At 40.6% G+C, this 26,899-nt stretch overlaps 1 protein-coding gene across 7 annotated transcripts in view; it reads left to right on the forward strand.

The window, feature by feature from the left end:
- MACROD2 (mono-ADP ribosylhydrolase 2) overlaps positions 1 to 26,899 on the forward strand; it is a 3,459,957-nt gene that overhangs the window by 3,189,833 nt on the left and 243,225 nt on the right. For all 7 annotated transcript variants that reach the window (XM_077485921.1, XM_077485927.1, XM_077485924.1 and 4 more), the window contains exon 10: positions 19,457 to 19,528. In XM_077485921.1, the coding sequence (XP_077342047.1) occupies positions 19,457 to 19,528 (72 nt within the window). The remainder of the gene's footprint in view (positions 1 to 19,456; positions 19,529 to 26,899) is intronic.

The following is a 26,899-nucleotide window of genomic DNA, read 5'->3' on the forward strand; positions in this document are numbered from 1 at the left end:
TGCAATGCAACCTTCGCCGTGTAAATCCTTTCTGAGCATGCGCGGAACTTAGTTTGACGAACAAGCCTACACACGGGCGGACTGTCCGCCCAAACCAAGTTTCAGCGGACAGTTTTACGGAATTTCCGAAAAACTTTGTTCGTCAGACTGTCCGCTGAAACTGTCCGCTGAAGCCCACACACGAGCGGACTGTCCGCCGAAACACTGTTCAGCGGACAAAGTTGGGCGAACAGTCCCCGCGTGTGTACGCGGCCTTCCTCTCTCATTCTGATTGCCCATGGTGACATTGAACCTTTTTTCTTGTTCAGCTTGATGAAGAGGCATATCCATGGTTTTATAGATATAGTTAAAACATTTATCCGTCGAACTTGATTTGTCTTGCATTGCTAGTGTCACTCTGACATGTATAACCTCATCTCTTTTTCTTTTCTATACTCCTTATATATGCTTAAAATGCTTAATACAAAACCACACATCTAATGCAAGTCAATGGCTATGACAAGCTAATATTTGTTGGCCTTTTTAACTTTAGATGATAGCTGTACTCCAGCAGCCTTTACCTTCAGTCTTTCGGGTTTCTCTCCCATACTGAAATAGTTTAAACTGATTTCACTGCACACTGTGCATTGACAGCTGTAGCAATTTAGATAGGGCACACTACATTTTCTGACTGGAGGACATCCAAATCCTCTAGCTATTTTTCCCCACTCTGGTTGTCCCTGGCCTGCCCCATTAATATATTAAACTTCAATTATTTCAATCATGGAGGCTGAGCATCACATTTGAGATTTACTGAGGGCAGTTTGCATGGAAATGCAGTCTGCCTAAGAACACCCAGCCATCAGGGTATTTAGATACTTAAAGTGGTTATAAATTCAGACTTTATTTTTTGCCTTAATGCATTCTATGCATTAAGATAAAAAGCTTTTGTGTGCAGCAGCCCTCTAATACTTACCTGAGCCCTATCTTCCTCCAGCAACTCACATGAAAGTCTCAGCTGTCCGGGGAATCTCCCTCCTCATTGGCAGAGTCACCAATGGACACCATTGGTTCCTGCTGTTGTTCATCACAGCCAGTGATCCAATGAGGAGAGAGAGGGGGTGCGGCCAAGCCATGGATCTGTGTGTGAATGAATACACAGAGCAGCGGCTTTGGTGCTCCCGGGGGGTGCTTGGCAGGAGGGAGGTGTCAGGAGCACTGGCGGGGGACCAGAGAAGAGGAGGATTGGGGCTGCTCTGTGCAAAACCACTAGGTGATTGTGATTTTCTTTTTTTTTTCAAAAGCCAAGCCTTTAATATTACATTAAGCCAGCCTGCTGCTTGCATCAGGGCTGAAGGCTCTTAAAAGGAGTGCTGGGGAAGAGTGCTGTGATTTTTTTAGGAAACGACTATATGTACTGTATAGCACTGTGTTGGTCCCTCCAACCAATCACTATTTACCAGTATTACAAAATACTAAAACTTCAGCTCTAAAATGGTAAAATCAATAGTGGGTTGGAAATTATTTATTGAAAGGGAAACATATACAGTGGTCTGGGGTGACAAATATTTTGGGGGGGGGGGGGGGGGGCTTATTTGCTCTACATGTTTATTTTTCATTTTGGGAATAGATTTTAGGAAACTAACATTTTATTGTATACAGTATAAAAACATGTATGTCATAAACCATAGGCAACACAATGTTAGCAGGAACTTTTTGATTTTGGCTTTATAGGAGCTGTCAACAATATAGGTTTGTCATGTGAAGCCAGTCAGCAAACTGGGTTCCTATAGAAACAAGTATAATCTACATTATAGGTTCAATTTGCACAGGTAATAAATATGTTATGGGTTACCTTTGCAATCTAGATCCTTATGTAGCACCTATCATACATAGATTGGCTTGCACTTGGTTGTACTTACTGTAGATTTTGCTTGTAATTATGAATATGAATTTATTTGAAGTCACTGGCACCCCCATTGTATTTTGTTTCATTTTTTTGGACACGCTTCTTTAAAATGGTGATCCATAATCTTAATGTCCTATACATAGGCCTGGATCCAATCTTCAGCTGCAGCTTCTACAATTTACCAACCCTCCACCTAACATCTGATTTTGTTTCTAGGTAATATATTATTTTACACCAGGCATATTCTTACAAACTGCATGTTTTTGCATTCATTAAAGGAATAGTACAGCAAAGACCGTTTGGCTGTACTTCTTCTGTGGATGGATCACAGAAGTTCAGTTCTTTACGCACTCTTGTGACCCGTTTTCAGCAGGCAGCAGGCTGAAGTTCACTGTCTGTTGACATCACCGAGGTGGGCCAGGCTCGGGCAAGGTCACCACCATATGGTTGGGATCCACCCTTAGGCCTGGACCAGCACCATCACTGAGTGATCGGTGGTGTTTAGTTCGGGGGTGTTTGTTCGGTTCTCAGTGTTAGAGCTGCCAGGGAACATCGGACCAATGCTGCATTCAGCAAGGTAAGTATGATAAAAAAAAAAAAAAAATGATTCCCATACTTCTCTTTTAAAGTGTATGTTTCCTTTAAGGGCCCATTCACACTTGTGTGAGAGTATTTGCATGTTGCATTAATTTAATTGTGTCCATTTAATTTCAACGGGCTTTCAATTAGCATCAATGGACCAAAAAAACTAAAAAAAGCTATGGCTTTTATATTTCCTGGAGATTCTGACAGTCACAGTTCTGCCCTGTGCTTTTGTGACAACACTCACCCACTACACTTTGCAATGCTGCAGTGGCATTGTCACCCTTCCACACACTCCTGTAGTAGGACTGCAGATGACTGTGCCAACACATAGGGGTTGATTTGCTAAAACTGGAGAGTGCAAAATCAGCTATAAATGGTAGCCAATCAGCTGCTAACTTCTGCTTGTTCACTTAAGCTTTGACAAAAAACCTGGAAGCTGATTGGTGTCTCTACAGAGCTGAACCAGATTTTGCACTCTCTCGTTTTAGTAAATGAACCCCAAAGTGTCCCCATAGTAAGTACAGAGCAGTGGGGTGATGCTAAGGTTTCACATCTGCAGAGTGCCTTGTATATAACAAAGCAGAAAAAAGGCTGTCCGATGTGTAGGGAAATGTATAATGTGATTGTTGTAAGAAATAAAGGTTCACATCTACTATCTTGTATATTTATGTGCAAAAGAAAGTGTGTCAAAATGAAGAAATGTGAGTCATACGGGGAAATCTGATTGGATGGTTTATGCATGGCGCAACGCCGCGTGATCACTCTGTAAGTCTTGTTTCTTGCAAACATTTCGGACACTGTTATTACACTGTAACTATAACAAGTTTCATCACCAAGGACATTTCATTTCAAGCTGTCCTATAAGCTATGGTGTTCTGACAGCTCCAGACTCATCCCAGGGTCATCCCAAACTTCCTTCAGTTTTGGCTCGGTTCATTGTTTTTCAATTAAGGCATTTCTATCTGCTTGTCACTTTATATTTATATCTTTCCTAACTCTGATTTGCTGCTGTCTTCAATATTCTGGCTTCCTAAAAAGTGTTTCCTAAGTTATTTATATATCCAATGTCAGTCATTTATTGGTGACATTGATAGTTCATGTGATATTAGTTCATAAGAAATGTCTTTATTTTGTCTAGTAACTTAAAGCAGAACTGTTGTCAAAAATTGCAAGATAAAAATGAATGGCCCATTGGAAGGTAAAGTTAAAAAACTAGTTTTGCTGTAATTCATATTCAAATCAAAGACCCCCCGCAGTAGTTTGTGTCTTTAGGTGTCCTCAGTCTGATGGCCATCACTATTCAAACTACTTTCATCTCAGCCCAAGTCATCTTGGACATTCCTCCAGTCTGTTATGGACAGTGAAAGGAGAAGCAGCACAGTAAGCTCATCTCTTTGTCATTCTGACTTCTCCTTCTATCAGAATGTTTTTTGTCAGCTCAGAACTAATTGGTTCCTTGTTCTGTTACTTCCTCTCACATGCCAGACCCGTGACCCAGATAGCAAGGATAACTTGCCACCAATTTGTGGCAGTGTTGAATTGTAAGTCTTGTTAACTCTCTGCACATTTTCACTGGCAAGTTGTACGCTTCCAGAGCACTTGAAGCACAAGTTGTAGGTGACACTTTTCCAATTTGTGGCAAATTTGCGTGGTAAGCCTCAAGCAAGAGCAAAATTGCAGTGATGAGTCTACGGCAAGAGCTCCACAAGTCACAGTGACACCTTTGGTGGGATGACTATTGCACAACATAACTGAACCAGAACTTGCAGCAGACTTGCAGAATGTTTGCAAAGAAAGTTGATGTGGAGTCATGCAATGCGGACTTCAATTGTGCAAGAAACCTGTGAAGCCTGGCAAGTCTAGCAATAACTTAGCAAGTCATTTTCAAACTTGCAGCTCCATTGCTTGCTATCAGGGAAAGAAGGCTAAGCAGATTGAATGCAAGCAGGCAAGCATTTCTGCAGTCTCTGCTTTCTTTTAAAATATACATTTAACCCCCCTGGCGGTATTCCCGAGTCTGGCTTGGGGTGAAAATTCAGTACCATTAGCAGTAACCCCGAGCCAGACATGGGATCGCAACGCTGGATCCAGGATGAGTTTACTTACCTTATCCCCTGGATCTAGCGATGTCTGCCCGCTGTGTGAGCAGCCCGTCCTTTGCTCGATTCATCACATCGCCGTGCTCCATTCCCTGCGAGCGTTGCGACGCACAGGGATGGAGAACGGCCCTAAATTCAAAAAGTAAAACACACACATTACATACAGTATAATGTAATCTTACAGATTACATTGCTGTATGTAATTATTTCACATCCCCTTTGTCCCTAGTGGTTTGTCCAGTGCCCTGCATGCTGTTTTATACTATAAAAACTGTTCTTTCTGGCTGGAAACTGGAGATTGTCCATAGCAACCAAAACTGTCCCTTTACATCAAAAGAGGTTTTAGACCAGCTAAAAAATAGCGATAATAAATGAGAAATTTAGAAAAAAAAAAAAATTTGAAAGAAATGACAGTGACAATTTTGCAGCTAAGCAAATTTCAGTGTTTTTGATTTGATTACATTATTGAATAATATTTATTATTATTATTATTATTATTATTATTATTATTATTATTATTATTATTATTATTATTATTATATTATTTGGTATAATTATTTATAGTTATTTATTATATTTATAATTTATGATTTCCTTTTTCAAACTTTATCATACCCGGGATGTCTACTAGACTCTGGTTTGGACAGATTTAAATGAGTTATTCCTAAGAATTACAGGCCTACAATATAAAAAGCCAAATTTTCATGCAAAATAATGGTACCGCTTTCAGCACCTAAAATCTGAAATAATCGTACCGCCAGGGAGGTTAATGATGTATTAATGATCTCAGGCCTTTTAGGTTGGAAAGCGTTAGGCCGCGTACACACGCGGGGACTGTTCGCCCAACTTTGTCCGTCAAACAGTTTCGGCAAACAGTCCGCTCACAATTAGCATGGACGGACATGGCCACACACGACGAACGAACAGTTTGCTGAAACCGTGCGCGATGACGTGAACGGCACGTACGACGGGACGAAAAATACGACGTCCTATACACTGCATTATAACTTTCGGCGTGTTAAGCCTTTCTGAGCATGCGCCATACTTAGTTTGTCGAACAAGCCTACACACGGGCGGACTGTTCGCTCAAACAAGGTTTCAGCGGACAGTTTTACGGAATTTCCGAAAAACCTTGTTCGTCAAACTGTCCGCTGAAACTGTCCGCTGAAAGCCCACACACGAGCGGACTGTCCGCCCAAACACTGTTCAGCGGACAAAGTTGGGCAAACAGTCCGCCCGTGTGTACGCGGCCTTAAAGTGACCCTGATGTTAATATGTAATTGCCAAAACTCCTTTCCTTGCAAAATAAGAGAATACATACTTGCCTTTCTTGCTCACTGGGCTGTTGAATGTCACTTATTGAAAAAATATTGTCCTCTGAAGCCTGTTTAGGAATTGATATTTCTAGAAGTATCAATTTTTTGCTCCCTGCTCTTTCATTGATTCCTCCAGACAACATCCATGTTATTACAGGACACAATAGAGACAAAGAGGTTGTATGGAAGAGCCATTATGAAAAAAAAAGATTGGTGTCTCTTTACCAAGGCAGTGCTGGGTATGGTTTTCCAGATATATATAGTATATAAAATCAGTGTGTTTCACTTAATCTGAAAGTATATCCAGACAGGTTATAGTGAGTTGGACTTAAAGGTATCCACATGTTTCAATCTCGTTAGATATCCAAAGAGTAAGGGGGTTTAGTCCTCATTTTAGTAGGCACAACCATGTAAAATGATTAGCTTTGAGACTAACTCCAATTCTTCAAAGGCTATTTGATGTCATTCAGCACAACAAAGCCTCTGCTTTCAGAGGCCATTTCTCTCTTTCATCTGTCTGTATATAGAGATAATTGTAGGCACACATGATGATGCCACCTGAAAGCATGGGACAGATCTGATCAGGTGTTATTTATTTCTGATTATGATTACGCATATGCTCAAAATATTTCCGTAGCTACAGATTGCAGCAGGATTTGTATAACACTCAAATAACCCTAGCTTAATATAAATATTTCCAGATGCCCTCAATGGTTATTGGCTTTAAAGAGTCCTTATACTATCCAGATACAGTGACATTAATGTAGAACGTATGGTGGTGTTACAGTAGACATGTATAATAGTATAGAAGACTTAGTTGTTTCTGCGATCCTTCATATTTCGGTCAACAAGAATTCATCCACCAACCAAGTTTTTGCCAAGAGAAGACTAATGGCCACACAAGTACAATATCAATCCAATCAATCAACAGGGCAAGACTGTCAATATTCTGAACAGGTCTAGCAATTATCAATCGTTATTTACTGTTTTGACTGTTTCTTGGCAATTTTTGCTTGTGTCAAGAATAAAAACTATTGGAGTGGGAACTTCTGAGGGTTCTCACCCCAATTCTGGAAGAACTAATCAATCATTGTTAAATGATCACTGGCAATTTTTGTTTACTTTTTCCCATAAACCATTGCTAGTGCATGTGATCTAATAATACGCACTGAGTGATAGTTTTTGGATAAACACAAGGAGGTTGATTTACTAAAACTAGAAAGTGCAAAATCTGGTGCAGCTGTGCATGGTAGCCAATCAGCTTGTAAATTCAGCTTGCTCAATTAGGCTTTGGCCAAAAACCTGGAAGCTGATTGGTTTCTATGCAGCGCTACACCAGATTTTTCACTCTCCAGTTTTAGTAAATCAGCCCCTATGTCTCATAAGGCTGGATTCACACCTATGCATTTTTAGTGCTTTTTGCATTTTGCAGATTTGCACTACAGCCCATTTACCATGGTTTCCTATGGAACACGTTCTGTCGAGAAAATCTGCAAAATGCAAAAAGGACTAAAAATGCATAGGTGTGAAACAAGCCTCAACGTGGACTTTTCAACGTGTTCCAATTTCCTTGCTTATTCTAGTGCCTGCTAGCTGTCACTTTAATGACAGATAATTTGCACCTTCTTTAGACAGCTGCCAGCAACTAGAGACTGAAAAAAATATATACAGGTTGTAGGATTAACTTAATTTTTTTTAAATGCAAGCAGTGTAAATACCTTGATATCAACCCTTGGCAACCCCCTGTGCTGTGTGGGAGAATCGGCAGATGCAACAGATGAGGGAGGGTCAAGACAGAAGTTCTTTTTACTTTATTGCATTTCTGCATTAGGTTAAAAACCTTCTACAGAACACCCTAGGTGTTAACTCCTTTCTAGCCAGTGTCATTGATACAGTGACAGTGCATATTTTTAGCACTGGTGACTTTATTAGTGTCACTGGTTCCCACAAAGTGTCAGACTGTCCGCCACAATATCGCAGTTCTAAAAGTAGCTGATCGCCACTTTCACTAGTATAAAAAATAAATAAATATATATTCCAGTAAATATACCATAGTTTGTAGACGCTATAACTTTTGTGCAAACCAATCCCGCTTATTGGGATTTTTTTAACCAAAAATATATAGCAGAATACTTATTGGCCATAATTTATAAATAATTATATTTATTTATTTTTTGGACATTTTTTATAGCAGAAAGTAAAAAAATATATATTTTTCAAATTTTTTGTTTATAGTGCAACAAAATACAAAACTCAGAGGTGATCGAATACCACCAAAAGAAAGTTCTATATGTGGGGAAAAAATTACATAAATATAATTTGGGTACAGCATTGCATGACCGCGCAATTGTCAGTTAAAGTAATGCAGTGCCATATCACAAAAAAATCCTCGCCATGAAGGGGGTAAATTCAAGGGTCAAGTGGTTATTATTATAATTGTATTCGCATGTTACCTAAATTGTCACTTGAAGAAATTGAGCAATCTGGTGGTATACCGTCAATATATATATATATATATATATATATATATACTTTTTACCTGAGAGCAGCAGATGTAGCTGATTGTTAATGCTGCTAATCCAAAATACTGAACAAAAGGGGAGTTAAGTGCTAGGCTGGTTCCTCCTAGACACTCATCCGCATTGACCTGTAATAAATCATAAGACAAGTATATGCGCAAATAATTGAACACACTTATTCCATAAGTAATGAGTCAGATAAAAAATGGGGGGGGGGGGGGGGGGCGTAGAATGGGAAAGAAGTGCAATAATATATATATATATATATGTATATATATATAAAATGTGTGTATATATATATATATATATATATATATATATATATATATATATATATATATATATTATATTATATATATAATATTATATTTTATATATATATATATATATATATATATATATATATATATATAAAACACATATATAGACAAGTGTCCAACAGGTATGGGAAATCACATCCACAGACTATGGAGAAGGTGTAGAGGTCTTCCGCACAGGGCAGCCATCATATGGGAACAGAAACCATGTTTCAGTACACTGTAAGTAAAACAAAGGGAGAGACACCTCTGGGTGCAGAAGTATAACACATTTTTATTAGCACTAAAGCTTAACAACTCACATTTGGAAGGTAAAAAACAGGCATGTAGTCAGTCCCACAGTGGAGAGTGGAGGAAGGTAATTTCTATCCCGGATGGGCAGCTTTGTATCCTCTCGATCGCTGCTCACTGCTGCTCCGCTGTGGAGGGGGCCGGCTGCGGTGGAGAGGAACTCAGAATGAGGCCTAGAATGCTGGTGGTGTGCAGGACGAGAACGGATGACGTCACTGGCAAGCAACGCGTTTCCCAAGCATGTGCACTCCGCCACCTTTCCTTCCCCACTCAAACATGCCCTGGTTACCCCCATACTCAAAATACCCTCACTAGACCCCGCCTGTTTGAATAACTTAAGACCCATCTCCCTGCTCCCGTTTGCCTCCAAGCTCATCGAATGCCTTGTCCAAGTCGTTACCTCATGGACAAAAACCTTCTCGACCCCTTACAGTCTGGCTTCCGCCCACAACATTCTACTGAAACTGCCCTACTAAAACTCACAGCCACTACTCCATACTCATACTTTTAGACCTCTCTGCTGCCTTTGACACAGTTGACCACCTGCTCCTCCTCAGCAAATTACACTCCCTTGGCCCCATTGATTCTGCTTTATCCTGGTTCTCCTCCTACCGAACTCAGCGCACTTTCAGTGTCACAACTCCATCTCCTCCACTCCCCTTCCTCTTTGTACCCCAAGGTTCCATCCTTGGCCCCTCCTATTCTCGCTCCTCCCATGGTTTCCAATACCACTTCTATGCTGACGACACCCAGATTTATCTCTCAACTCCTCAACTCACCCCCTCGATCTCCTTACGGATCTCAAACTTACTGAATGACATATCTGCATGGATGTCACACCACTTCCTCAAACTCAATCTTTCTAAAACTGAGCTTGTTATATTTCCTTCTTCACAATCCCCCCCCCCCCCCCCGTGACTTCACCATTAATATCAACAACATAACTATTGGTCCCTCCACACATGCCGGGGTCCTGGTTGTAATCCTTGACTCTGATTTATCCTTCAGCCCCCATATCCAATTACTGGCTAAATCCTGCCGCCTTCACCTCTGCAATATCTCCAGAATTCAACCCTTCCTGACTAATGACACCACAAAGCAACTCGTTCACTCCTTGATTTTTTCCCACCTTGACTACTGCAACTCTCGCCTTAATGGCCTACTCTTAAGCAGGCTATCCCCCTTTCAGTCTATTATGAATGCTGCTGCTAAACGAATACACCTCACTAATCGATCCGTGACTGCCACCCCTCTCTGCCAATCCCTTCACTGGCTTCCCCTAGCCCACCATGTAAAATTCAAAATGCTAACCATAACATGCAAAGCTATCCACAACAACGCCCCCATCTACATCACCAACCTCATCTGCAGATATCGCCCAAATGGTCCCCTCCGCTCCTCCCAGGACCTCCTGCTTTCCAGCTCCCTTGTTACCTCCTCCCATGCTCGCCTGCAAGATTTCTCCAGAGCCTCTCCCATCCTCTCGAACTCCCTGCCCCAGTCTGTCCGATCAGTCCCTACTCTGTCCACCTTTAGGAGATCCCTGAAAACTCATTTATTCAGGGAAGCCTATCCCACACTCAACTGTCCCGGAGCCACACCCATCAAATCATTTTCTGCAGCTATTACCTTTTGTACCACCACCCCCTCCCTTTAGAATGTAAGCTCTACGAGCAGGGCCCTCCTGTACCTTTTGTATTGAACTGCACTGTAATTGTGTTGTCCCCCCCATACATTGTAAATCGCTGTGTAAACTTTTGGCATTATATAAATCGTGTATAATAATAATAATAATAAATATCTGGCTTGATCATAAACCCTCAGACCTCTTTCACACCACACCGCCCATAGCGTCATTTTACTGCTGGATTTGCGGCGCATTTCGGCCGCTAGCGGGGTGCTTTTACCCCCCTGCTAGCGGCCGAGGAAGGGTTAAAACCGTCGGCAATATGCCGCATTAGCGCCGTTTTGCCGGCGGTATTACAGCACTGCCCCATTGATTTCAATGGGGAGGAGCGGTAAACACACCGCTACTTCACCTCTCCAAAGAAGCTGCTGGCAGGACTTTTCCCTGACGTCCTGCCAGCGCACTGCCGTAGTGTGAAAGCCCTCGGGCTTTCACACTACGCACAATGGTGCAGCTTCTTTCAGGCGGATAACAAGCGCTATTTCTAACGCTATAGCGCCTGCAAAAACGCCCTGGTGTGAAAGGGGTCTAAAGGTTTTTCACCTTAATGCATTCAGGCATTAAGGTGAAAACCCTTCTGTAGTGCAGCAGTCCCCCAGAGCCTCCCTTTTACTTACCTGAATCTGACCTTTCTAGCGACAAGAACGAGCCCAGCAGCTCCAGCTGCTGTCTCGGGTCCTCATTGGATAGACAGATAGCAGCAGGGGCAATTGGTTTGATTGCTATTGTTGTCAATCAAATCCAGTGACACGGAAGCCAAGGGGCAGGACTGTGTCAATGGATGCAGCAGCAAGAGTTCCCCCATGGAAACAGCTCTCTGTGGGGGCACTTGAGAAGAGGAGGAGTCAGAAGCGCCACTGTGGGACCCCAGGAGATGATTGAGTCCCCTCTGTGCAAAACCCTTGCACAAAGGAGGTAAGTATGACATGCTTGTTGTTTTAAAAAAAAAATGTAACCTTTATAATCACTTTAAGCTTTGTAAACTGAGCCTTGTGAAATTAAGAATCAATTTATCCACATTGTATACAGCTACAGAGGTCAATGAGGGCTTGTTTTAAAGCATTTTTGCCAGTAATATGGAAATATGTTTATTATACCATACCCTTGCCGGTTGTGCATTGCCTCCAATCAGTGCCTCATCAGTACCACCTAGCAGTGCCACCTAGAAGTGCTGCTTTTCAGTGTAACCTACCAGTGCCCATCACTGCCACGATTAGTGCCTACCAATGCCGCCTATCAATGCCCTTCAGTGCCACCCATCAGTGGCACCTCTCAGTGCACACCAGTGCCGCCTATCAATGCCCACCATTGTCGCCCTATCTGTGCCCATCAGTGCAGCCCATCGTTGGCCATCAGTGCAGTCCTTTGGTGCCCATCAGTGCAGCCTCATCGGCGTACATCAATGAAGGAGAAAAATTATTAGTTTGCAAAATTTTATAACCAAATATAAAAAAATATAATTTTTTTTTAATTAGGTCTTTTTAAATTCTTTTAATAAAAAATAAAAACCACAGCGGTGATCAAATAACAGCAAAATAAAGCTCTATTTGTGGGAAAAAATGCTAAAAAATTTATTTTGGTACAGTGTTGTATGACCGCGCAATTGTCATTCAAAGTGCGACAGCGCTGAAAGCTGAAAATTGGTCTGGATAGGAGGGGGGTTTAAGTGCCCAGTAATCAAGTGGTTAAAAAAAAAACATGCCCAACCACCCCTCCCCACACATATATTTAAGAATGTATGTGTACCGTAATATGTACAGTTTTGGATGTGCATATGGCTTTTTGGGTTCCTTGTTCTCTATACCTCGGGTGGTCCTAAAATCTCCACCCTGCCATTTCTGTACTGTGTTCCTATGGACAATGTGGTGATGCTCCCTGAGGGGGTGTGGGCTTGACAACCTGAACTTAGAGGGAGTTAATTGAATGACATAAATTTTCATTCAATTAGGAAAAATGATGGTGGCAGTGAAGCAGTCTTTCTGTGGTGGGGAGATATTGCATTGAAAGCTGCTGTTAACATGTTGTGCTATTCCTTTTTACATTGATATTGAAACTGGAGTTTCTATTTTGATTAAATAGATAACGAAAAAAAAATTACAACCTAAAATTGCAATGAATTGAGTTTATAGATTATTATTATACATGATTTATATAGCACCAACAGTTGCGGCACTTTGCAATAAAAGGGAGACAATACCGTTACAATACAAAAAAAATACAACCGAATGAAGAGGGCCCTGCTCAGAAGAGCTTACAATCTAACAGGGTGGGGCAAGTGGTACAAAAGATTATAACTGCGGGGGTGAGCTGATGGAAGTGATAAAAGATTAGTTGGAGACGTGATAAGGCAGGAAGAAATACGTTTTCAGGGATCACCTGAAGGCAGCCAGACTAGGAGATAGCCGGACATAGATCGATTTATTTAAATAATTTAGGAACACATCAAAACTGAATATAAATGAGAGCATTGGAATTGGATTGTGCCACTTTCCCCTTCTCATTACAAGACCCTCCCCATATGTCTTATATAAGGTGAAGGGTTAGTGTGGAGCATAGTACCCCATACAATTTTGTCTGATGCAGGGCATATCATGGCATGTAAGTTGGGGCTTGCCAATCTTTAAATTTTATTGTGGGCCACATCTATTCAAAGGTATTCATTTCATGGAAATAATCTCTTCTTAGGTACCAAGGTCTTGCCATAGACTTGTATTTGTCAATTCTCTTACACTTTTACTTTTGTTTTCGTAACTAGAAGAAATCGAATTATTTCCTCCTATCCAGCCACTTTTCAGTAAATGAATCCAAGCTTTATTCAAAAGTGCATAGTTAAATGGTAAGAATATGATTTAAATGAAGGCGTTTCTCTTCAGGGCATCGGGTAAATAGGTTACATTTGTCTTCTGTCACCTAAAGAAATTCTTGTTCACAGAAGCTGATAGTTATTAAATGTCCTCCGAACACCCAACAGTCTATTGAATTAGCTTTGCTTTATTTGTATGCAAGGACATTGCTTTGAGTTTGATGCTAAATTTGAATAGTTTTTTTTGTGTGTAGCATCTTTTATAAGTACTTATGAAACATTATATAACAAATTAATGTTTCATTCATTTATTCATCTGCTGCTACACAATACAAAAGTGGATCAGGTATCAAAACCAATATTATTCTGATTATATATAAGGAATACTATATGCTCCAGTAAATATTCCCATTAACTGCAATTGAAGGTTTCACCTGAAATCACAAAATAATTATGTCATATTTCTTTTGTCTATATGTGGCAGTGGTTGAGTAAGAATGCTAGAAGGTATCAGTAATGAGAAATCCAATTTCTAATAACTTTGCCATTGTAAATAATACAATTCTATCATTTCTGAAGCAGTTTTCATAGTAAAGGCCTCTAGTTACAATATATTTATTTTTTGTCAATTGTATTGCTTATGCTTTACTAGCAATGCAAGTTGTTTGTTCATGGCATCTGCACTCTGGATGCTGATGTGGGGAGGTAGAATTTAGCCTTTACCAGCTAGTTCACTGGCTTTTATTAAAGTGGTAGTAAACTCTGTTACACCACTTATACCTACAGGTAAGCCTCTAATATGGGTAAGCCTCTAATATGGCTTACCTGTAGATATTGTGAATATCTCCTAAACTTGCACTGTTTAGGAGATATTCAGAGTGCATTCAGCCAGTTACATCGCCGGCGCATACGCTCTGAAGGTCTGATTGACAGTGCCGGACCTTCAGAGCCCATGCTGTTAATGGCGGCTTCCACGCACATGCGCAGGAGGGACGTTGTCATGCTCCCAGCCAGTCATGTATCCGGAGACTACAAAACCCAAAGGAAGACCAGGGGAAGAAGTCAACTGTGACAGTGTGGCAATGGAGGGCTTTTTCAACCAACTGCGGTTTACTACAGCTTTAAAGTGTGTTCTCAATTAAAAGCGCTAAGTGTCATTTCTATCTGCTGCCTTGTTCCTCTACTATTAGCATGAATCACTTCTGATAAGTTTTCCTGACACCAAGAGAAAAGCCTACAGTTCAGGCTCAGATAGAGGGTAGATTTGATCAAATGGGATCTCGGCCCCTGGCAAAAGTTCAATGGGACAATCGTAAGTCCTATGGGGAAGAAGAGTATCTGCGTCGTTCTTGTTGAATACATCCAAGAATCCATGATATGCAACGGGCACCAACTTCACAGCTTCTGGATCAGGGTGGATGCTGAGGAGAGAAGCAGAGTTATGAGTCCTTTCCGGGAAACAATGTACCCCGACAATAACTAGATGAAAAGGAGATATCTCCAGTAAGCCAGTAAATATGAGGGTTATGGGCCTTCAGCCATGGTAGGCCCAGGATAATAGGAAACATGGGCGAGGTTATGACATCTAAACTGAGAAGTTCCTGATGCCCTGGGGAAGTCCGGCAGAAAATGGGCACAGTCTCCTGTGTAATCTGCCCAGATTTTTCAGAGCCGTCCACTGGGTGAACAGTAAATCCCTGCCTCTTGGTGCATAAGTGAAGCTGGTGTAAGGTAACAAATGCTGAATCCACTAAACAACTGCTGGCCCCTGAGTCTATAATTGCAGATACAAAAATAGTCTTTCCTGGTAACTTTAGCTGGAGCGGAAAAGGGATATGTAGCTGATCCCTCCCAGGGAGATGCATCATTTGGGGCTGCAGAAGAGCGGACTTGAAAGGCTGTACTGTACAAGTCTGTATGAAGTGGCCTGCCTCCCCGCATTAAAGGCAAAGATTAATGGAAAAGATTGCAACGTTGTTGCTGGAGGCACTCAGTAGAACAAAGATATGGTCTTGTGAAGCTCCTACGGGGAGATTCATTGTGTTCCCTTTTCTTGGGGGGCACCCTTGGCATTCTGGCATTAACTGCAAAAATGGAAGAGACAGTTTTGGGGATACAGGTAGATTGATATTAGTCCTTTCAGAACGCCTTTCACGTAGCCATCAGTCGATCTGAATGACAAGATTGATCAGATCTTCCAGGGATGCTGGTGCACCCACTCAGCAAGTTAATGTTTTAATGTATCTGAAAGACCAAGATGAAATTGATGTTGGAGAGCAGCCTTATTTCACTGGGTAGCTACACTCCATGCACGGAAGTTAGTCACATAGTCATCAACAGACCTTAAGCCTTGTTGTAGTCTGCCGAGCATGGATTCTGCAGTCTGCTGGTGGAAGGATCAGCTGGGCCATGGCTGAGAAGGAGTCTGTGAGAAACGTTGAGAAAGTTTGTGGTAACAAGGAAAAATAAAGTTCACGGGCATTTCAGACAGTACAGAACTATTTGTGATCTCCTGAGAAATATTCAGGCAAAGGCATTCTGGGTTTTGGTGGAAGAGCGGTCTCACTGAGCAGGCTGAGTCAGTTTTCACAGAAGAGTTCACAACAGCATGGGAAACCAAGGCAAGTGAGACATCAAACTGGTTCGGTAGCCAATCTTTCACCTGACCGAGGTCCTCTTGAAGATTTTGTACAGTATGGGATAATGCCAAGATTGATTGGCAAATGTCCTCAAAAGGCAAGGCCTCCCTTTCAGAATCCATTGGTGACTGACTGATATTGTCACGTATCTGGTCGGAGTCTGAAGTGACAAGGTCAGCCTCTCTTGTATCTCCAGCCCAGGTCCCACTGAGAGTGGGGACAAAGAGAATCAAGGGACAGGAGGAACACGAGTGTCTGCAGATGTAGACCTGGAAACTTGCAGCAGAGGATGCGACTCTTGGCAGGCAGGAAATCGCAGCAGGTTGCAGGACCGTAGTCGCAAATACTCAGATGGCAGTGTTGAGCCAAGCAAGAGACAGAAGCAAAGTCATTAGGATAGCCGAGTTCTGTAGCAGGCAGGCAGCAGGGTACCAAGACATCAGGCACGAGCAAGGTCGATTGGATCAGGAACCAGTAATTAGGAGTGTAGGAGAGTCCAGAAGCAAGTCCAAGGAAAGCCAAGGTTCAGCAACGGGTAACAACAGGTTTCTGGTAAGGGGGACAATAAATAAAAAGAGAGAGATGGCACCCTCTAAGTGCAGCAATAAACTAGCTAAAATTTATTAAAAGGGTTTAAAACACTCACATTAGGTTAGTGGTGTAAAGGCACATCTTAAATACAGCGTTTCATCCGTATATCCTTAGGGACACAACTTATGGGCTGCAGGGCAGGGATCACAGCATCTGTCCTTTAGCCGATGGTTAGTGGCTTGATCCATTCCATGACTGTTTCAGGATGGTCGGAGCGGTGCTGGTCACTGTAGTGCCCTTGGTTTGGTGTTCAGAGAGTCTGTGTATTCCGGGAACGGGCTGGAGTAGGCGGCGCTTCGGAGCATGCGTGCTCCTTCATCAGGCTTTAGTAGTGGCCATGTAGGTTAAGGGACATCAGTCAGCATCTGTCAGAGGTCAATGAGCCCCTTAAATAGGCCGTCTGGCACCAAAAGGAAGCGTGGACGTGCTTCCACAGGCATTCACATTTATTTTCACATGTGCATTGACGCATCTGCGATCTGCTAAGTTCCTTATGCACGCATGCGTGTGTGAGCGCGCCCGACGTGCAACGATAGTTCTCTTACAAACCATTTGCAAACCAGCCACCATCGTTATATTGCACCAGGTCGGCACATTCCCGCAAATCACCATAGCTGTATGTCGGCTCCTTTAAGTGCCATTGCAGGTGTGCTGCATAACGGAGGACACGATGAGCATGGGCAGCGGCTGGATGTCTGCTGGCCACATGCGATCATGGGCATGAGAGGCAGAATGGAGATGTGTATAAACACACAAATACCCATTCTGTCAGGAGAGAAGAGACAGATCGTTTGTTTCTACTAAGTAGGAAAAGCGATCTGGCTCCTCCTCTAGTAAGTCACATCCTCCTATAGTTAGAAACACCTAGCAGGGAACAAAGTTAACCCCTTGATCTCCCCTAGTCTTAACCCTTAACCCTAGTCTTAGCAAGTACAAGATGGAAGCTATTGGCTACTGACTATTGAACTTCCTTTTTATAGTCCCGTCGTATGTGTTGTACGTCATCGCGTTCTTGACGGTCAGAATTTGGTGTGATCGTGTGTATGCAAGACAGCTTCTGCAGAATCCCGTTGGAAAAAACTTCAGAGTTTATTCCGACGGGAAAACTGGTCGTGTGTACAGGGCATAACAGGTTTTTTTGTTCAACCCAGCGGGTTTAATGAAAAAAGCCTGACAGCTCCGCTTGGAGCTGCTGTACTAACAATCCAACATAAGTGCAGCAATCTCCCCCGCTGATCTATTGTGTTCTGACAAGGGGACACCCCCCCCCCCACATCAGAACACTCTGACCGGTAGTCAGTCGGCTTCTGTCGGACCGCCTGACATACACACGGGCTGAATGTTTCCCTGTTTTTATTTAACTGTCCGATGTCTCTCGACATTCGGTCCGTGTGTACAGGGCTTTAGTGCTCAGACTGTTATCTGTCTGTTGCAGACACACATGCTCTGGCTATCACATGCAGCCTCACTGACTCCTGTATGAGACCTCCTGTGTTTCATGGGTGGAACTGTGCGGTTGTCACAAACCTCCATTATAAGGGACTGGGCACACACCCTGCTGGTCCTTCACAAAACCTGGACACTGGGTTGGAGATTCTATCCCACTCAAGACTCTTTGGAATATCCCATCTATGGAGCCCCATCCAGGAATACCAAAATACCAAAAAATAAGTTTTCGCCACTCAAAATCTATACTCCGTCGTCCTGCACTCAGCCAATGTGCACACCCTGTGTCCTGTACCTGACCGATTCCACAGTGTCCGATTCTCGTACTGTCACTATATATGTATATATTTTTATATATACAGTATATATATATATATATATATATATATATATATATATATATATATATATATATATATATATATATATATATGTATATATATATATATATATATATATATATATATATATATATATATATATATATATATATATATATATATATATATATGTATATATATGTATATATATATATATATATGTATATATATATATATATGTATATATATATATATATATATATATATATGTATATATATATATATATATATATATATGTATATATATGTATATATATATATATATATGTGTATATATATATATATATATATATATTACTTTGCATTCCAATTTTATTACTTTTTTATGCAGAAATTATTTAACCAAACCTGGAGATTTACTATTATTATTATTATTATATGGAGATTTATAGTAGAAGGTGAGGTTATACCATAATGTCAGTTTTTGGGCATGATAAAATGTGAAGTGCTATAAAATGAAATTATTTTGACCAGGTTTACTACAGCAGTACTAGGTCTATCTGCATGCACTTCAAATATCCAATCATCTTTGAGGAATTTGAAAAGACACAGCATCTTCACACGACTGGATGTTCTAAGTGAACATTTTATCTCAAGTTCCCCTGTAATAAATAATACCTCAAACCACTTCACTTCACTGTACTTCACACTTTAGTAAAAGAGTCCCTTTATTTACTTTATTTATATTATCATCATGCTAATTTACTTTACAAATATACATAGGTTTTGTTTTATACTAATGTATATTCAGCTAACACATTGATATTTTTAATGGGCATTTCATTTTTGTTTGTGGTTAGTCAAGTGTACTAGGGCTATCTTTTAATGTGCTGCATGTATACTGTAAATAAGTTAGAAAAAAACTAAACCAAATATCTTTTTTTTTTTTACATAGAAATGGAAGAAAAAAATGTACATTCACCTCCTTCAAAGAAAAGTAAAGCCAAGAAAGATGAGTCTACTAATGGTAAGTAAGGTATATTTTTAATAAATATAATGCACTTCCAGTTTTTTATGCAGTAATGGCATTCTCTTCCAACCGCCACAACCTTATTTATGTTGCTGGAGTGTGTAATTAACTACTTCAGTTTCTGGTATACCCCTATGGACCATAGCAATTTTTATATTTGCATTATGAGCTTGTTTATTTGGCAATCACTTTGTCATTACTTAAGACAACAAAGTAAAACATACATTATTTTTTAAAGAAAGAAAAAAAATAGGCTCTTGGCAATATTGTCTAGCAAACATAATTTTATTTTCTATGGAATGCCTAGGCTAAAAAATGTAAAAATGGGGAAAAAAACATAATTTTTTTTAATTTGACCAGTGTTATTTTCTAAAAGTTAGGATGCCAGAGTTTCCTGTATTTTAGAAGATGCAGTAGACTGTACTATTTTAACTGTTAATACTTGGTTGACTAGAGGAGAATGCCCTGGTGAATGGCACCCACACATTTATTCTGCTTACATAGAAGAACTCTACTCCATATGATAATTGTTTACAAGAGAAGAAGAAACCCTGTTCTTCATTATGTTGATCTGGGATCATTTTGGAAAAGTTGTTTATCATTACTTGAAGATAGTGGTACACATTTATTCCAAGCCAGGAAAATTGTTGCTCTTTTCTCGATAAACCTGAAGTGTCTTCTTTGGAAAGAAGCTGCTAATAATGCTTTAAGACTTCAAAAGTTATATTTTACAGACGGAACCTGCAGATATGGGAGAAAGTGCTTGATGTATTGGTTTCCTTGATGTATTGGATTCTGAGTTTCCTTTGAATTAACATGTGACAAATCTTCTTAAATCTTAAAAAAAAAAAGAAAATTATATATATTTTATTTTTTTCAGTTTTATTAATTTTGTATGCAAGATAGTAAAACCTGCCTTTATTTGGGGAGGCAAAGTAGAAGATGTGCTTATACCATAATGATGCATTATATCTGGCTCACTAAAATGTGCTGAAGAATACACCTCAGATCAGCCCCCATTCTTGGATCTATAAACCTCAGACTATTCCCAATGCATGCAACTTTAGACCTTAGATCAGCCCCAATTATGGGATCTTCAAACCTCAGACTATTCCCAATGCATGCACCTTTAGTCCTTAGACCAGCCCCAATTATGGGATCTTTAAACCTCAGACTATTCCCAATGCATGCACCAGATCTTGGATCAGCCCCAATTCAAGCACTGTCAGAACTCAGATCAACCTAAGACCTTTCACTTTTGACCTCAAATCAGCCACAAGGTATGCACCCTCACACCTCAGGTAAAATAAGCCCCCCAATGCATGCACTTCGAGACCTCAGATGCAACCACAATGCATGCACCTTCAGACTTCAGGTCTGCCCCAAGAGGAGGATGAGTGCAGGCACACGAGTGGACATTAGGGAGTGGAATGAATATGGTCGTGGGTCAGACTTTGTAACTGACAGCATAGTGGGCTGTCAATGTATATGTAAATGTCTATTTTTTTATGAAAGGAAGCACATCTTTAGTACACAATGCAGCTACTGATATTTATTTAAAAAAAATCCCAGTTGGAATATTCTTCCCACACATTTTCTGAAAAATTATAAAGGGCATTTGGGCAGAAGGATGAGGTGTTGCTTATGGTAACCAGACATTTCCTCTCATCTCCTGATCTGCACTTGGACAATGACACCAATGACATACCTATTTGTCATGGGCAACTCTACAGAGAATAATAATGATAATATAGTACCTGGATGTAATTATTATTCTAGCTTAGACTGAATAAATGTAGGACACTACCAACACCTGCCTGTCTCATCTCTATGGCCCTGTTACTCCCTCACTTCTATGACCACCCAGCTGCTTCCTAGTTGCTACATTGATGTCCAGCAGCAAGTTTGGATGACCTTCCAGAAGCCTGGTGCTTAGCCAAAGACATCTCTATAGGAAGCTGCTTCGTCACCATATAGAAATAAGTGCCTTAAGTGCAGGAGGAATAGCAGCCAGTGCCATTGTGTACCCAGGGTTGCTGACCACTGTTTTCCTGGCATCCATGTGTAGGACTAATACTGGGCATTGACCTGGCATTGGTTGAATAAGTTAATCTAGTTGTGTGTATGTTTCACATTTATTTTTAGACATTGCATTCTTCTTCTCTGCTGGAAACCATCCATGGATTGAAGTTATTACTTACCATTGACCTCTGCATGCAGTTATTACAGTAAATAAAAAAATGATACTGACGTAACCTATTTCAAATTAGCTTATTGCCTCCAACTGGCACACATTGATATTTGGTAGTAAGGGTACACTTAGTTCTAAAAGGATTCAATTTTTTTTTCTTTTTGTGAAAGCCACCTAAAAACAAATGTGAATTGAATCACTATAATAACTTATGTTTTAAATGATAGTCAAGTCAGATTTATACAAAGGTGTACCCGATCAGCTGAACATACTTGATAGTTACAATCAGCCCTGTGTGACATTAAGGAAAATATATTTAGGTTGTTTCAGGCAGCATAGCGAGCCAAAAACCTTTTACTGAAACCGATGGAATATATTAGTTATAAATGATTGCATGGCTAAACAGAAAGCCAAAGATAAATTAGTTACCACCTCTTTGCTCAACATTTTCTAGTTTATGTTTTGCATAATTATAATTGCTTTACTTTCTGTATTGTTAAAATACATATTTAATCCTTTTAAATTGTTTAAGGAACTCACAGATAGTGACCTTTGAAAAGTTTATCACACAACTTTTATCTTATTTAGATATATATATATTTTTTTTTAAATAAAGGGAAGTAACATTAAATAGCATATGACCTTAATAATTTATAATAAATGCTTAAAAATGTCTTTTGACATGGACATGGCACCATTGCTGCATTAACTGTTAAATGACTAGTTCTGAACATGTTTTTCTAGCTGATTGCTAATTTTTCATTTGTTAGAAAGCTAAAATATTGGAAGACTTGACCACATAGTCATAATCACGGGTTGATTGTTGAATAGAATTTCAGATTTCAAGCTGTATCTTTCAATGCACATCACTGAAAAAGACCAGTATTGTTCCACATTACTTTTGGACATTCGTAGGCTTACTATAGTCACTTGCTGCTTAAGTTTTCATACTTTTACCCCATACACATGGTCGGATTTTCCGATGGGAAATGTTCGAGGTGAGCTTGTTGTTGGAAAGTCCAGCTGTGTGTATGCTCCATTGAACATTAGTTGTCGGAATTTCTGGCAACAAATGTTTGAGAGCAGGTTCTCAAATTTTCTGACAACAAAATTTGTTGTCGGAAATTCCAAGTGTGTGTACATAAGTCCAACGCAAAAAAAGTCCACGCATGCTCGGAATCCAGTAGAAGAGCCGCACTGGCTATTGAACTTAATTTTTCTCGCCTCGTCGTACATGTTGTACGTCACCACATTTTTGCAATCTGAATTTTCGACATTTATGTGACTGTGTGTATGCAAGACAAGGTTTTGTTGTCGGAATGTCCAATCATGTCTACGTGGCATAAGGCTAGCAAGCATCCAGTGATATCAATTATATGCAGTGTCCCTTTTATGACATCACCCTACATCAGGCAAAAGCCCCATTGTCTCCTCAGTGTCTATTTTCGCAGGAGACAGCCTGTGGCTGCACAACGCGTATATATGCTTAAATACACTTATATTGGGTGCTTAAACACAGGGCCAGGGCAAGGAGTTTTGTCTACTTTTTTTATCTCTAGGCGAAGGTGCATTATACTGCTGAGTGCAATTCACACGTGAGGTGCTATTTGAGGCCATTCATTTTTATTGGATTTAAATAATAGCAGCAAAGTTGTGCATGCAACAATTTTAGGTTATGCATAGGGATTACTAATGCACAAACCACATGGAGTGATAACAATCTAAAACTAATTAGAGTAGTTGCCAACAGAAAAAAGTGCTCACACACTAAGCTTAAATGAAATAAATAGGACTGTGACACTTACTGAGCTAAAACTAAATAACCAATAACTATAAAAATCTACAAGTGTGATAATATATAACCACTAAAAAATGATTGTGCAAAAAAATGTGCAACAGATAGCAGTTATGCAAATAAAGTGCAAACAATGGTGCTCCAATCTGACAAACAATATGTGCAAATAACAATAATGCAATAATTGTGCAAACACATAGCATAACTATTCATTATGCAAAAAATAATGTATCAAGTCCATTGTGTAAACAAAGTCTCTTTATAAAGTGCAATCAACTACAAATCAGGTGCTAAATCCAAGCATGCAGACTATTCCATTCCACTACTGACTGTCCTCACTATTTTTCAAGCCTTGAGGAGTATTATTATACACTTGGCCACCAGATGGAGTACGTTACATTAAATATTGACTGCACTTCTGATAGACACCCACTAGATGTCGTGAGATGGTGTTATGCGGCAGTTACCATTTACATCCACTAGATTTCCCCACTGGTCTGTTTAGCCTTAAGGTTTGCTATTATACATTTTGCCACTAGATGGAGCATTTTATATATTCAATTATTTATTACCTGGATCACACTTAATCTTGCCATGTTATGATTAGGGATTCATTGAATTTGGATAATAATTTAGTTTGTGCTGATCGCAATATTGGTTGCCATGACAACAATTTGTTTTAAAAGTCACCTCCGTACATCCGGCTCTAAGCCCTTTGAGAAAGTCACGTGGACAGTGACGCAACGCATCAGGGAAAAGAGCGACGTGGTGACGTTACTTCCGGTCGGCAGCTGAGATCGGAAGTTTTTTCATAGTATATGCTGTTTACCTGTTACATCAAGTGTAAGTTTTTACTAAATATATTAAAATTATTGAAATGCTGCAAGATGGAGCCTTCCTCTTACTTTTCCATGTCACTGAATGTTGCTATCCCGAGAGTTTGAGTATTCCTGAACTACCGGGGGATCGATTGGCCAGTGTGGATTGTACAAGTGTGGCTCATTTACTCGATTTATGAGGTGAGAGGCTGGGGGCAATTGTATCACTCACACTAGATGGAGGAATCTAGCTACATTGTGGCACATGCACTTTATATCTGATGGAATAGTATGCATGCTTGGATTTAGCGCCTGATTTGAAGCTGATTGCACTTTATAAAGAGACTTCGTTTACACATTGGATTTGAATTTTGTATATTATCACACTTGTAGAGTTTTTATTGTTATTATTATTTATTTAGTTTTAGCTCAGTAAGTGCCACAGTCCTGTTTATTTCACCAATTTTGGATTCACATCACAACCAGATTGCATGGTCATTTTGTATCATGCGATCCAGTGCAGGCAAGAACACTGTGTATGCGATCTGCATTTGGGATGTCAGTAATATTGAACTGGCACTCACTGCAGATTGCAAGGGCAGTATGATTTGAATGCGATGCAAGAGACGCACACAGATCGCAGGTTTTACATACAACATTCTATTGTGAGCTGGGGCTAAGAGTCTGGTGTGTGACGGTAGGTCTGTCTATGACGGCAATTGCCGGGCAGGATGGACAGCACAGATCCTTAGACCCCCCATCTCTGTGTAGTCCATACCTGGCCGGTGATCGAAGACAGTAGATAAGTGATGGGTGAACAGTGATTTGTACAATCATGGAGGATATTCTCCTCCTCCTCCCACTCCTCCCTGTAACTAGGCTCCTCATCCTGCACCCCTGTGTCTCCCCTCCATCACCCCAGCACAGTCTGTGCATCTCTTCTCCCTGGTCCAGATGTCCCCCTCTCTGTCAGGAGCCCCCCTGTGTGTGCAGATCCCTGGCCACCCTGGTGTCATGGTTCCCAGCTTAGGCCCCGTGCACGTACTTTGCCTTCTGCAGACCCCTCCATCATTGAGGATGGTGAGTTGGTCAGCTAGCTTTTGCTGACTGGGCTACAGCACCAAGCATGACATGCTGCCTGTTCTCCACTACAGGAGCTGGTGGTGGCCACACTGGGAGAATAATGGAGGTGAGGAGTTACAACATAGATTCTAGACTGCTCGGGGAAAGAAGGGGGAGGAGGAGGAGGGAGGAGGAGTTGTCATTAGGGAATTAGGGAAGGGGTTAAACCCAATGACACACTTGCCTAGCTCATCCGACAGCCCCTTCTTTTCTGCCAAAATACTCCACCGCCAGCACCACCGCTCTACCCTTTCCTGGGACTGGACTGGGGATTTGATTTTATGCCCCCCCCCCCATTTGTGGAATCCTAAGGTTGCTGCCTAAGACACCTATATGCTAGCTCCAGCTCTGCTTAAACATGTAAGCAGAGCCATACTTGGAGGCACCACCAGTTACAGTAGTCCTGACTAGTTAGACACATCCAGTTGGTTTAGATTATATACAAATTGGGGTATTCAGACCCTTTTGCCATGGGTCACTTTGAACATAACGTCATCTATTGTGAACAGGCTCAGACTGACACAGTGCATTTAGCACTTAAACCCAAAAGTATGTACTGTACCTACATTCTTTGTAAATATTAAAGTGCATGTAAAAATGTATTTATTCACTTCTCTGTATATGTAACTATTGTCAATCTGGATAAATACTGCCAGAAAATACACCTGACAACTAAAAAAGCCTCGGCTCACAGCAGGGGTCCCACATCTTTTCACCCCTTTACAACATTTTAGATTATACATACTATTTTTTTTTAGCTGTCCAGCAGTTTGAAGTGGAAGAGTGCATTCAGTACAAGAAGTGAAAGCACCTATATCCTTTGTGGAACTGAGAGGGTGAAAAGTCTAAGATACACAGCACAAACCATGACAGTCACCAAGGAAAGCGATGCTGCATAGCTGATTGAGACAACTTCCACTCTCATTGGATGCTGACTACTCAATGCTAAGTAGCACTTGCAGTTAGTCACCCCACCTTCAAGACTAGGTACTGGTGTGAAGCTCTACAGAATCCTCCGAAAATGTATTGCCCCAAACCGACCAAATATAAAATATGGACAACTGCTGTTGTAGGGGCAGTTGATACTCTGTAGGATCATAACAACAAATTTGACCAAAAAATAAATTACTTCCATATTCCATGCATAGGTAGGCAAACAATGCATTGCTTCTCCTTCTCAGGGATACATTTGTCACCTAAAGTAGGTTCAAGGCTAGAGTTACACCTCTATGTTTCTTTGAACTTTTAGATTACATGATATCATAGTGCAGTTAAAAGTAACAGCTATCTATAATATATAGAGTCTAGGTCCTGATGTCCATACATTATTGTAAGTGGTTCATAAGTGTGGAATAGATTATTTCAGAAAGGATCAACAACTCCATTGTGAATTTAGCTTGTAATTTTCAACCTATAACAACCACCTCTTTCAGTACTCTGTA

This window comes from Lithobates pipiens, unplaced genomic scaffold (genome assembly GCF_037356315.1).
Source record: "Lithobates pipiens isolate NorthernLeopardFrog02 unplaced genomic scaffold, aLitPip1_a1.2 Scaffold_18, whole genome shotgun sequence".
NCBI classification, from domain to species: domain Eukaryota; kingdom Metazoa; phylum Chordata; class Amphibia; order Anura; family Ranidae; genus Lithobates; species Lithobates pipiens.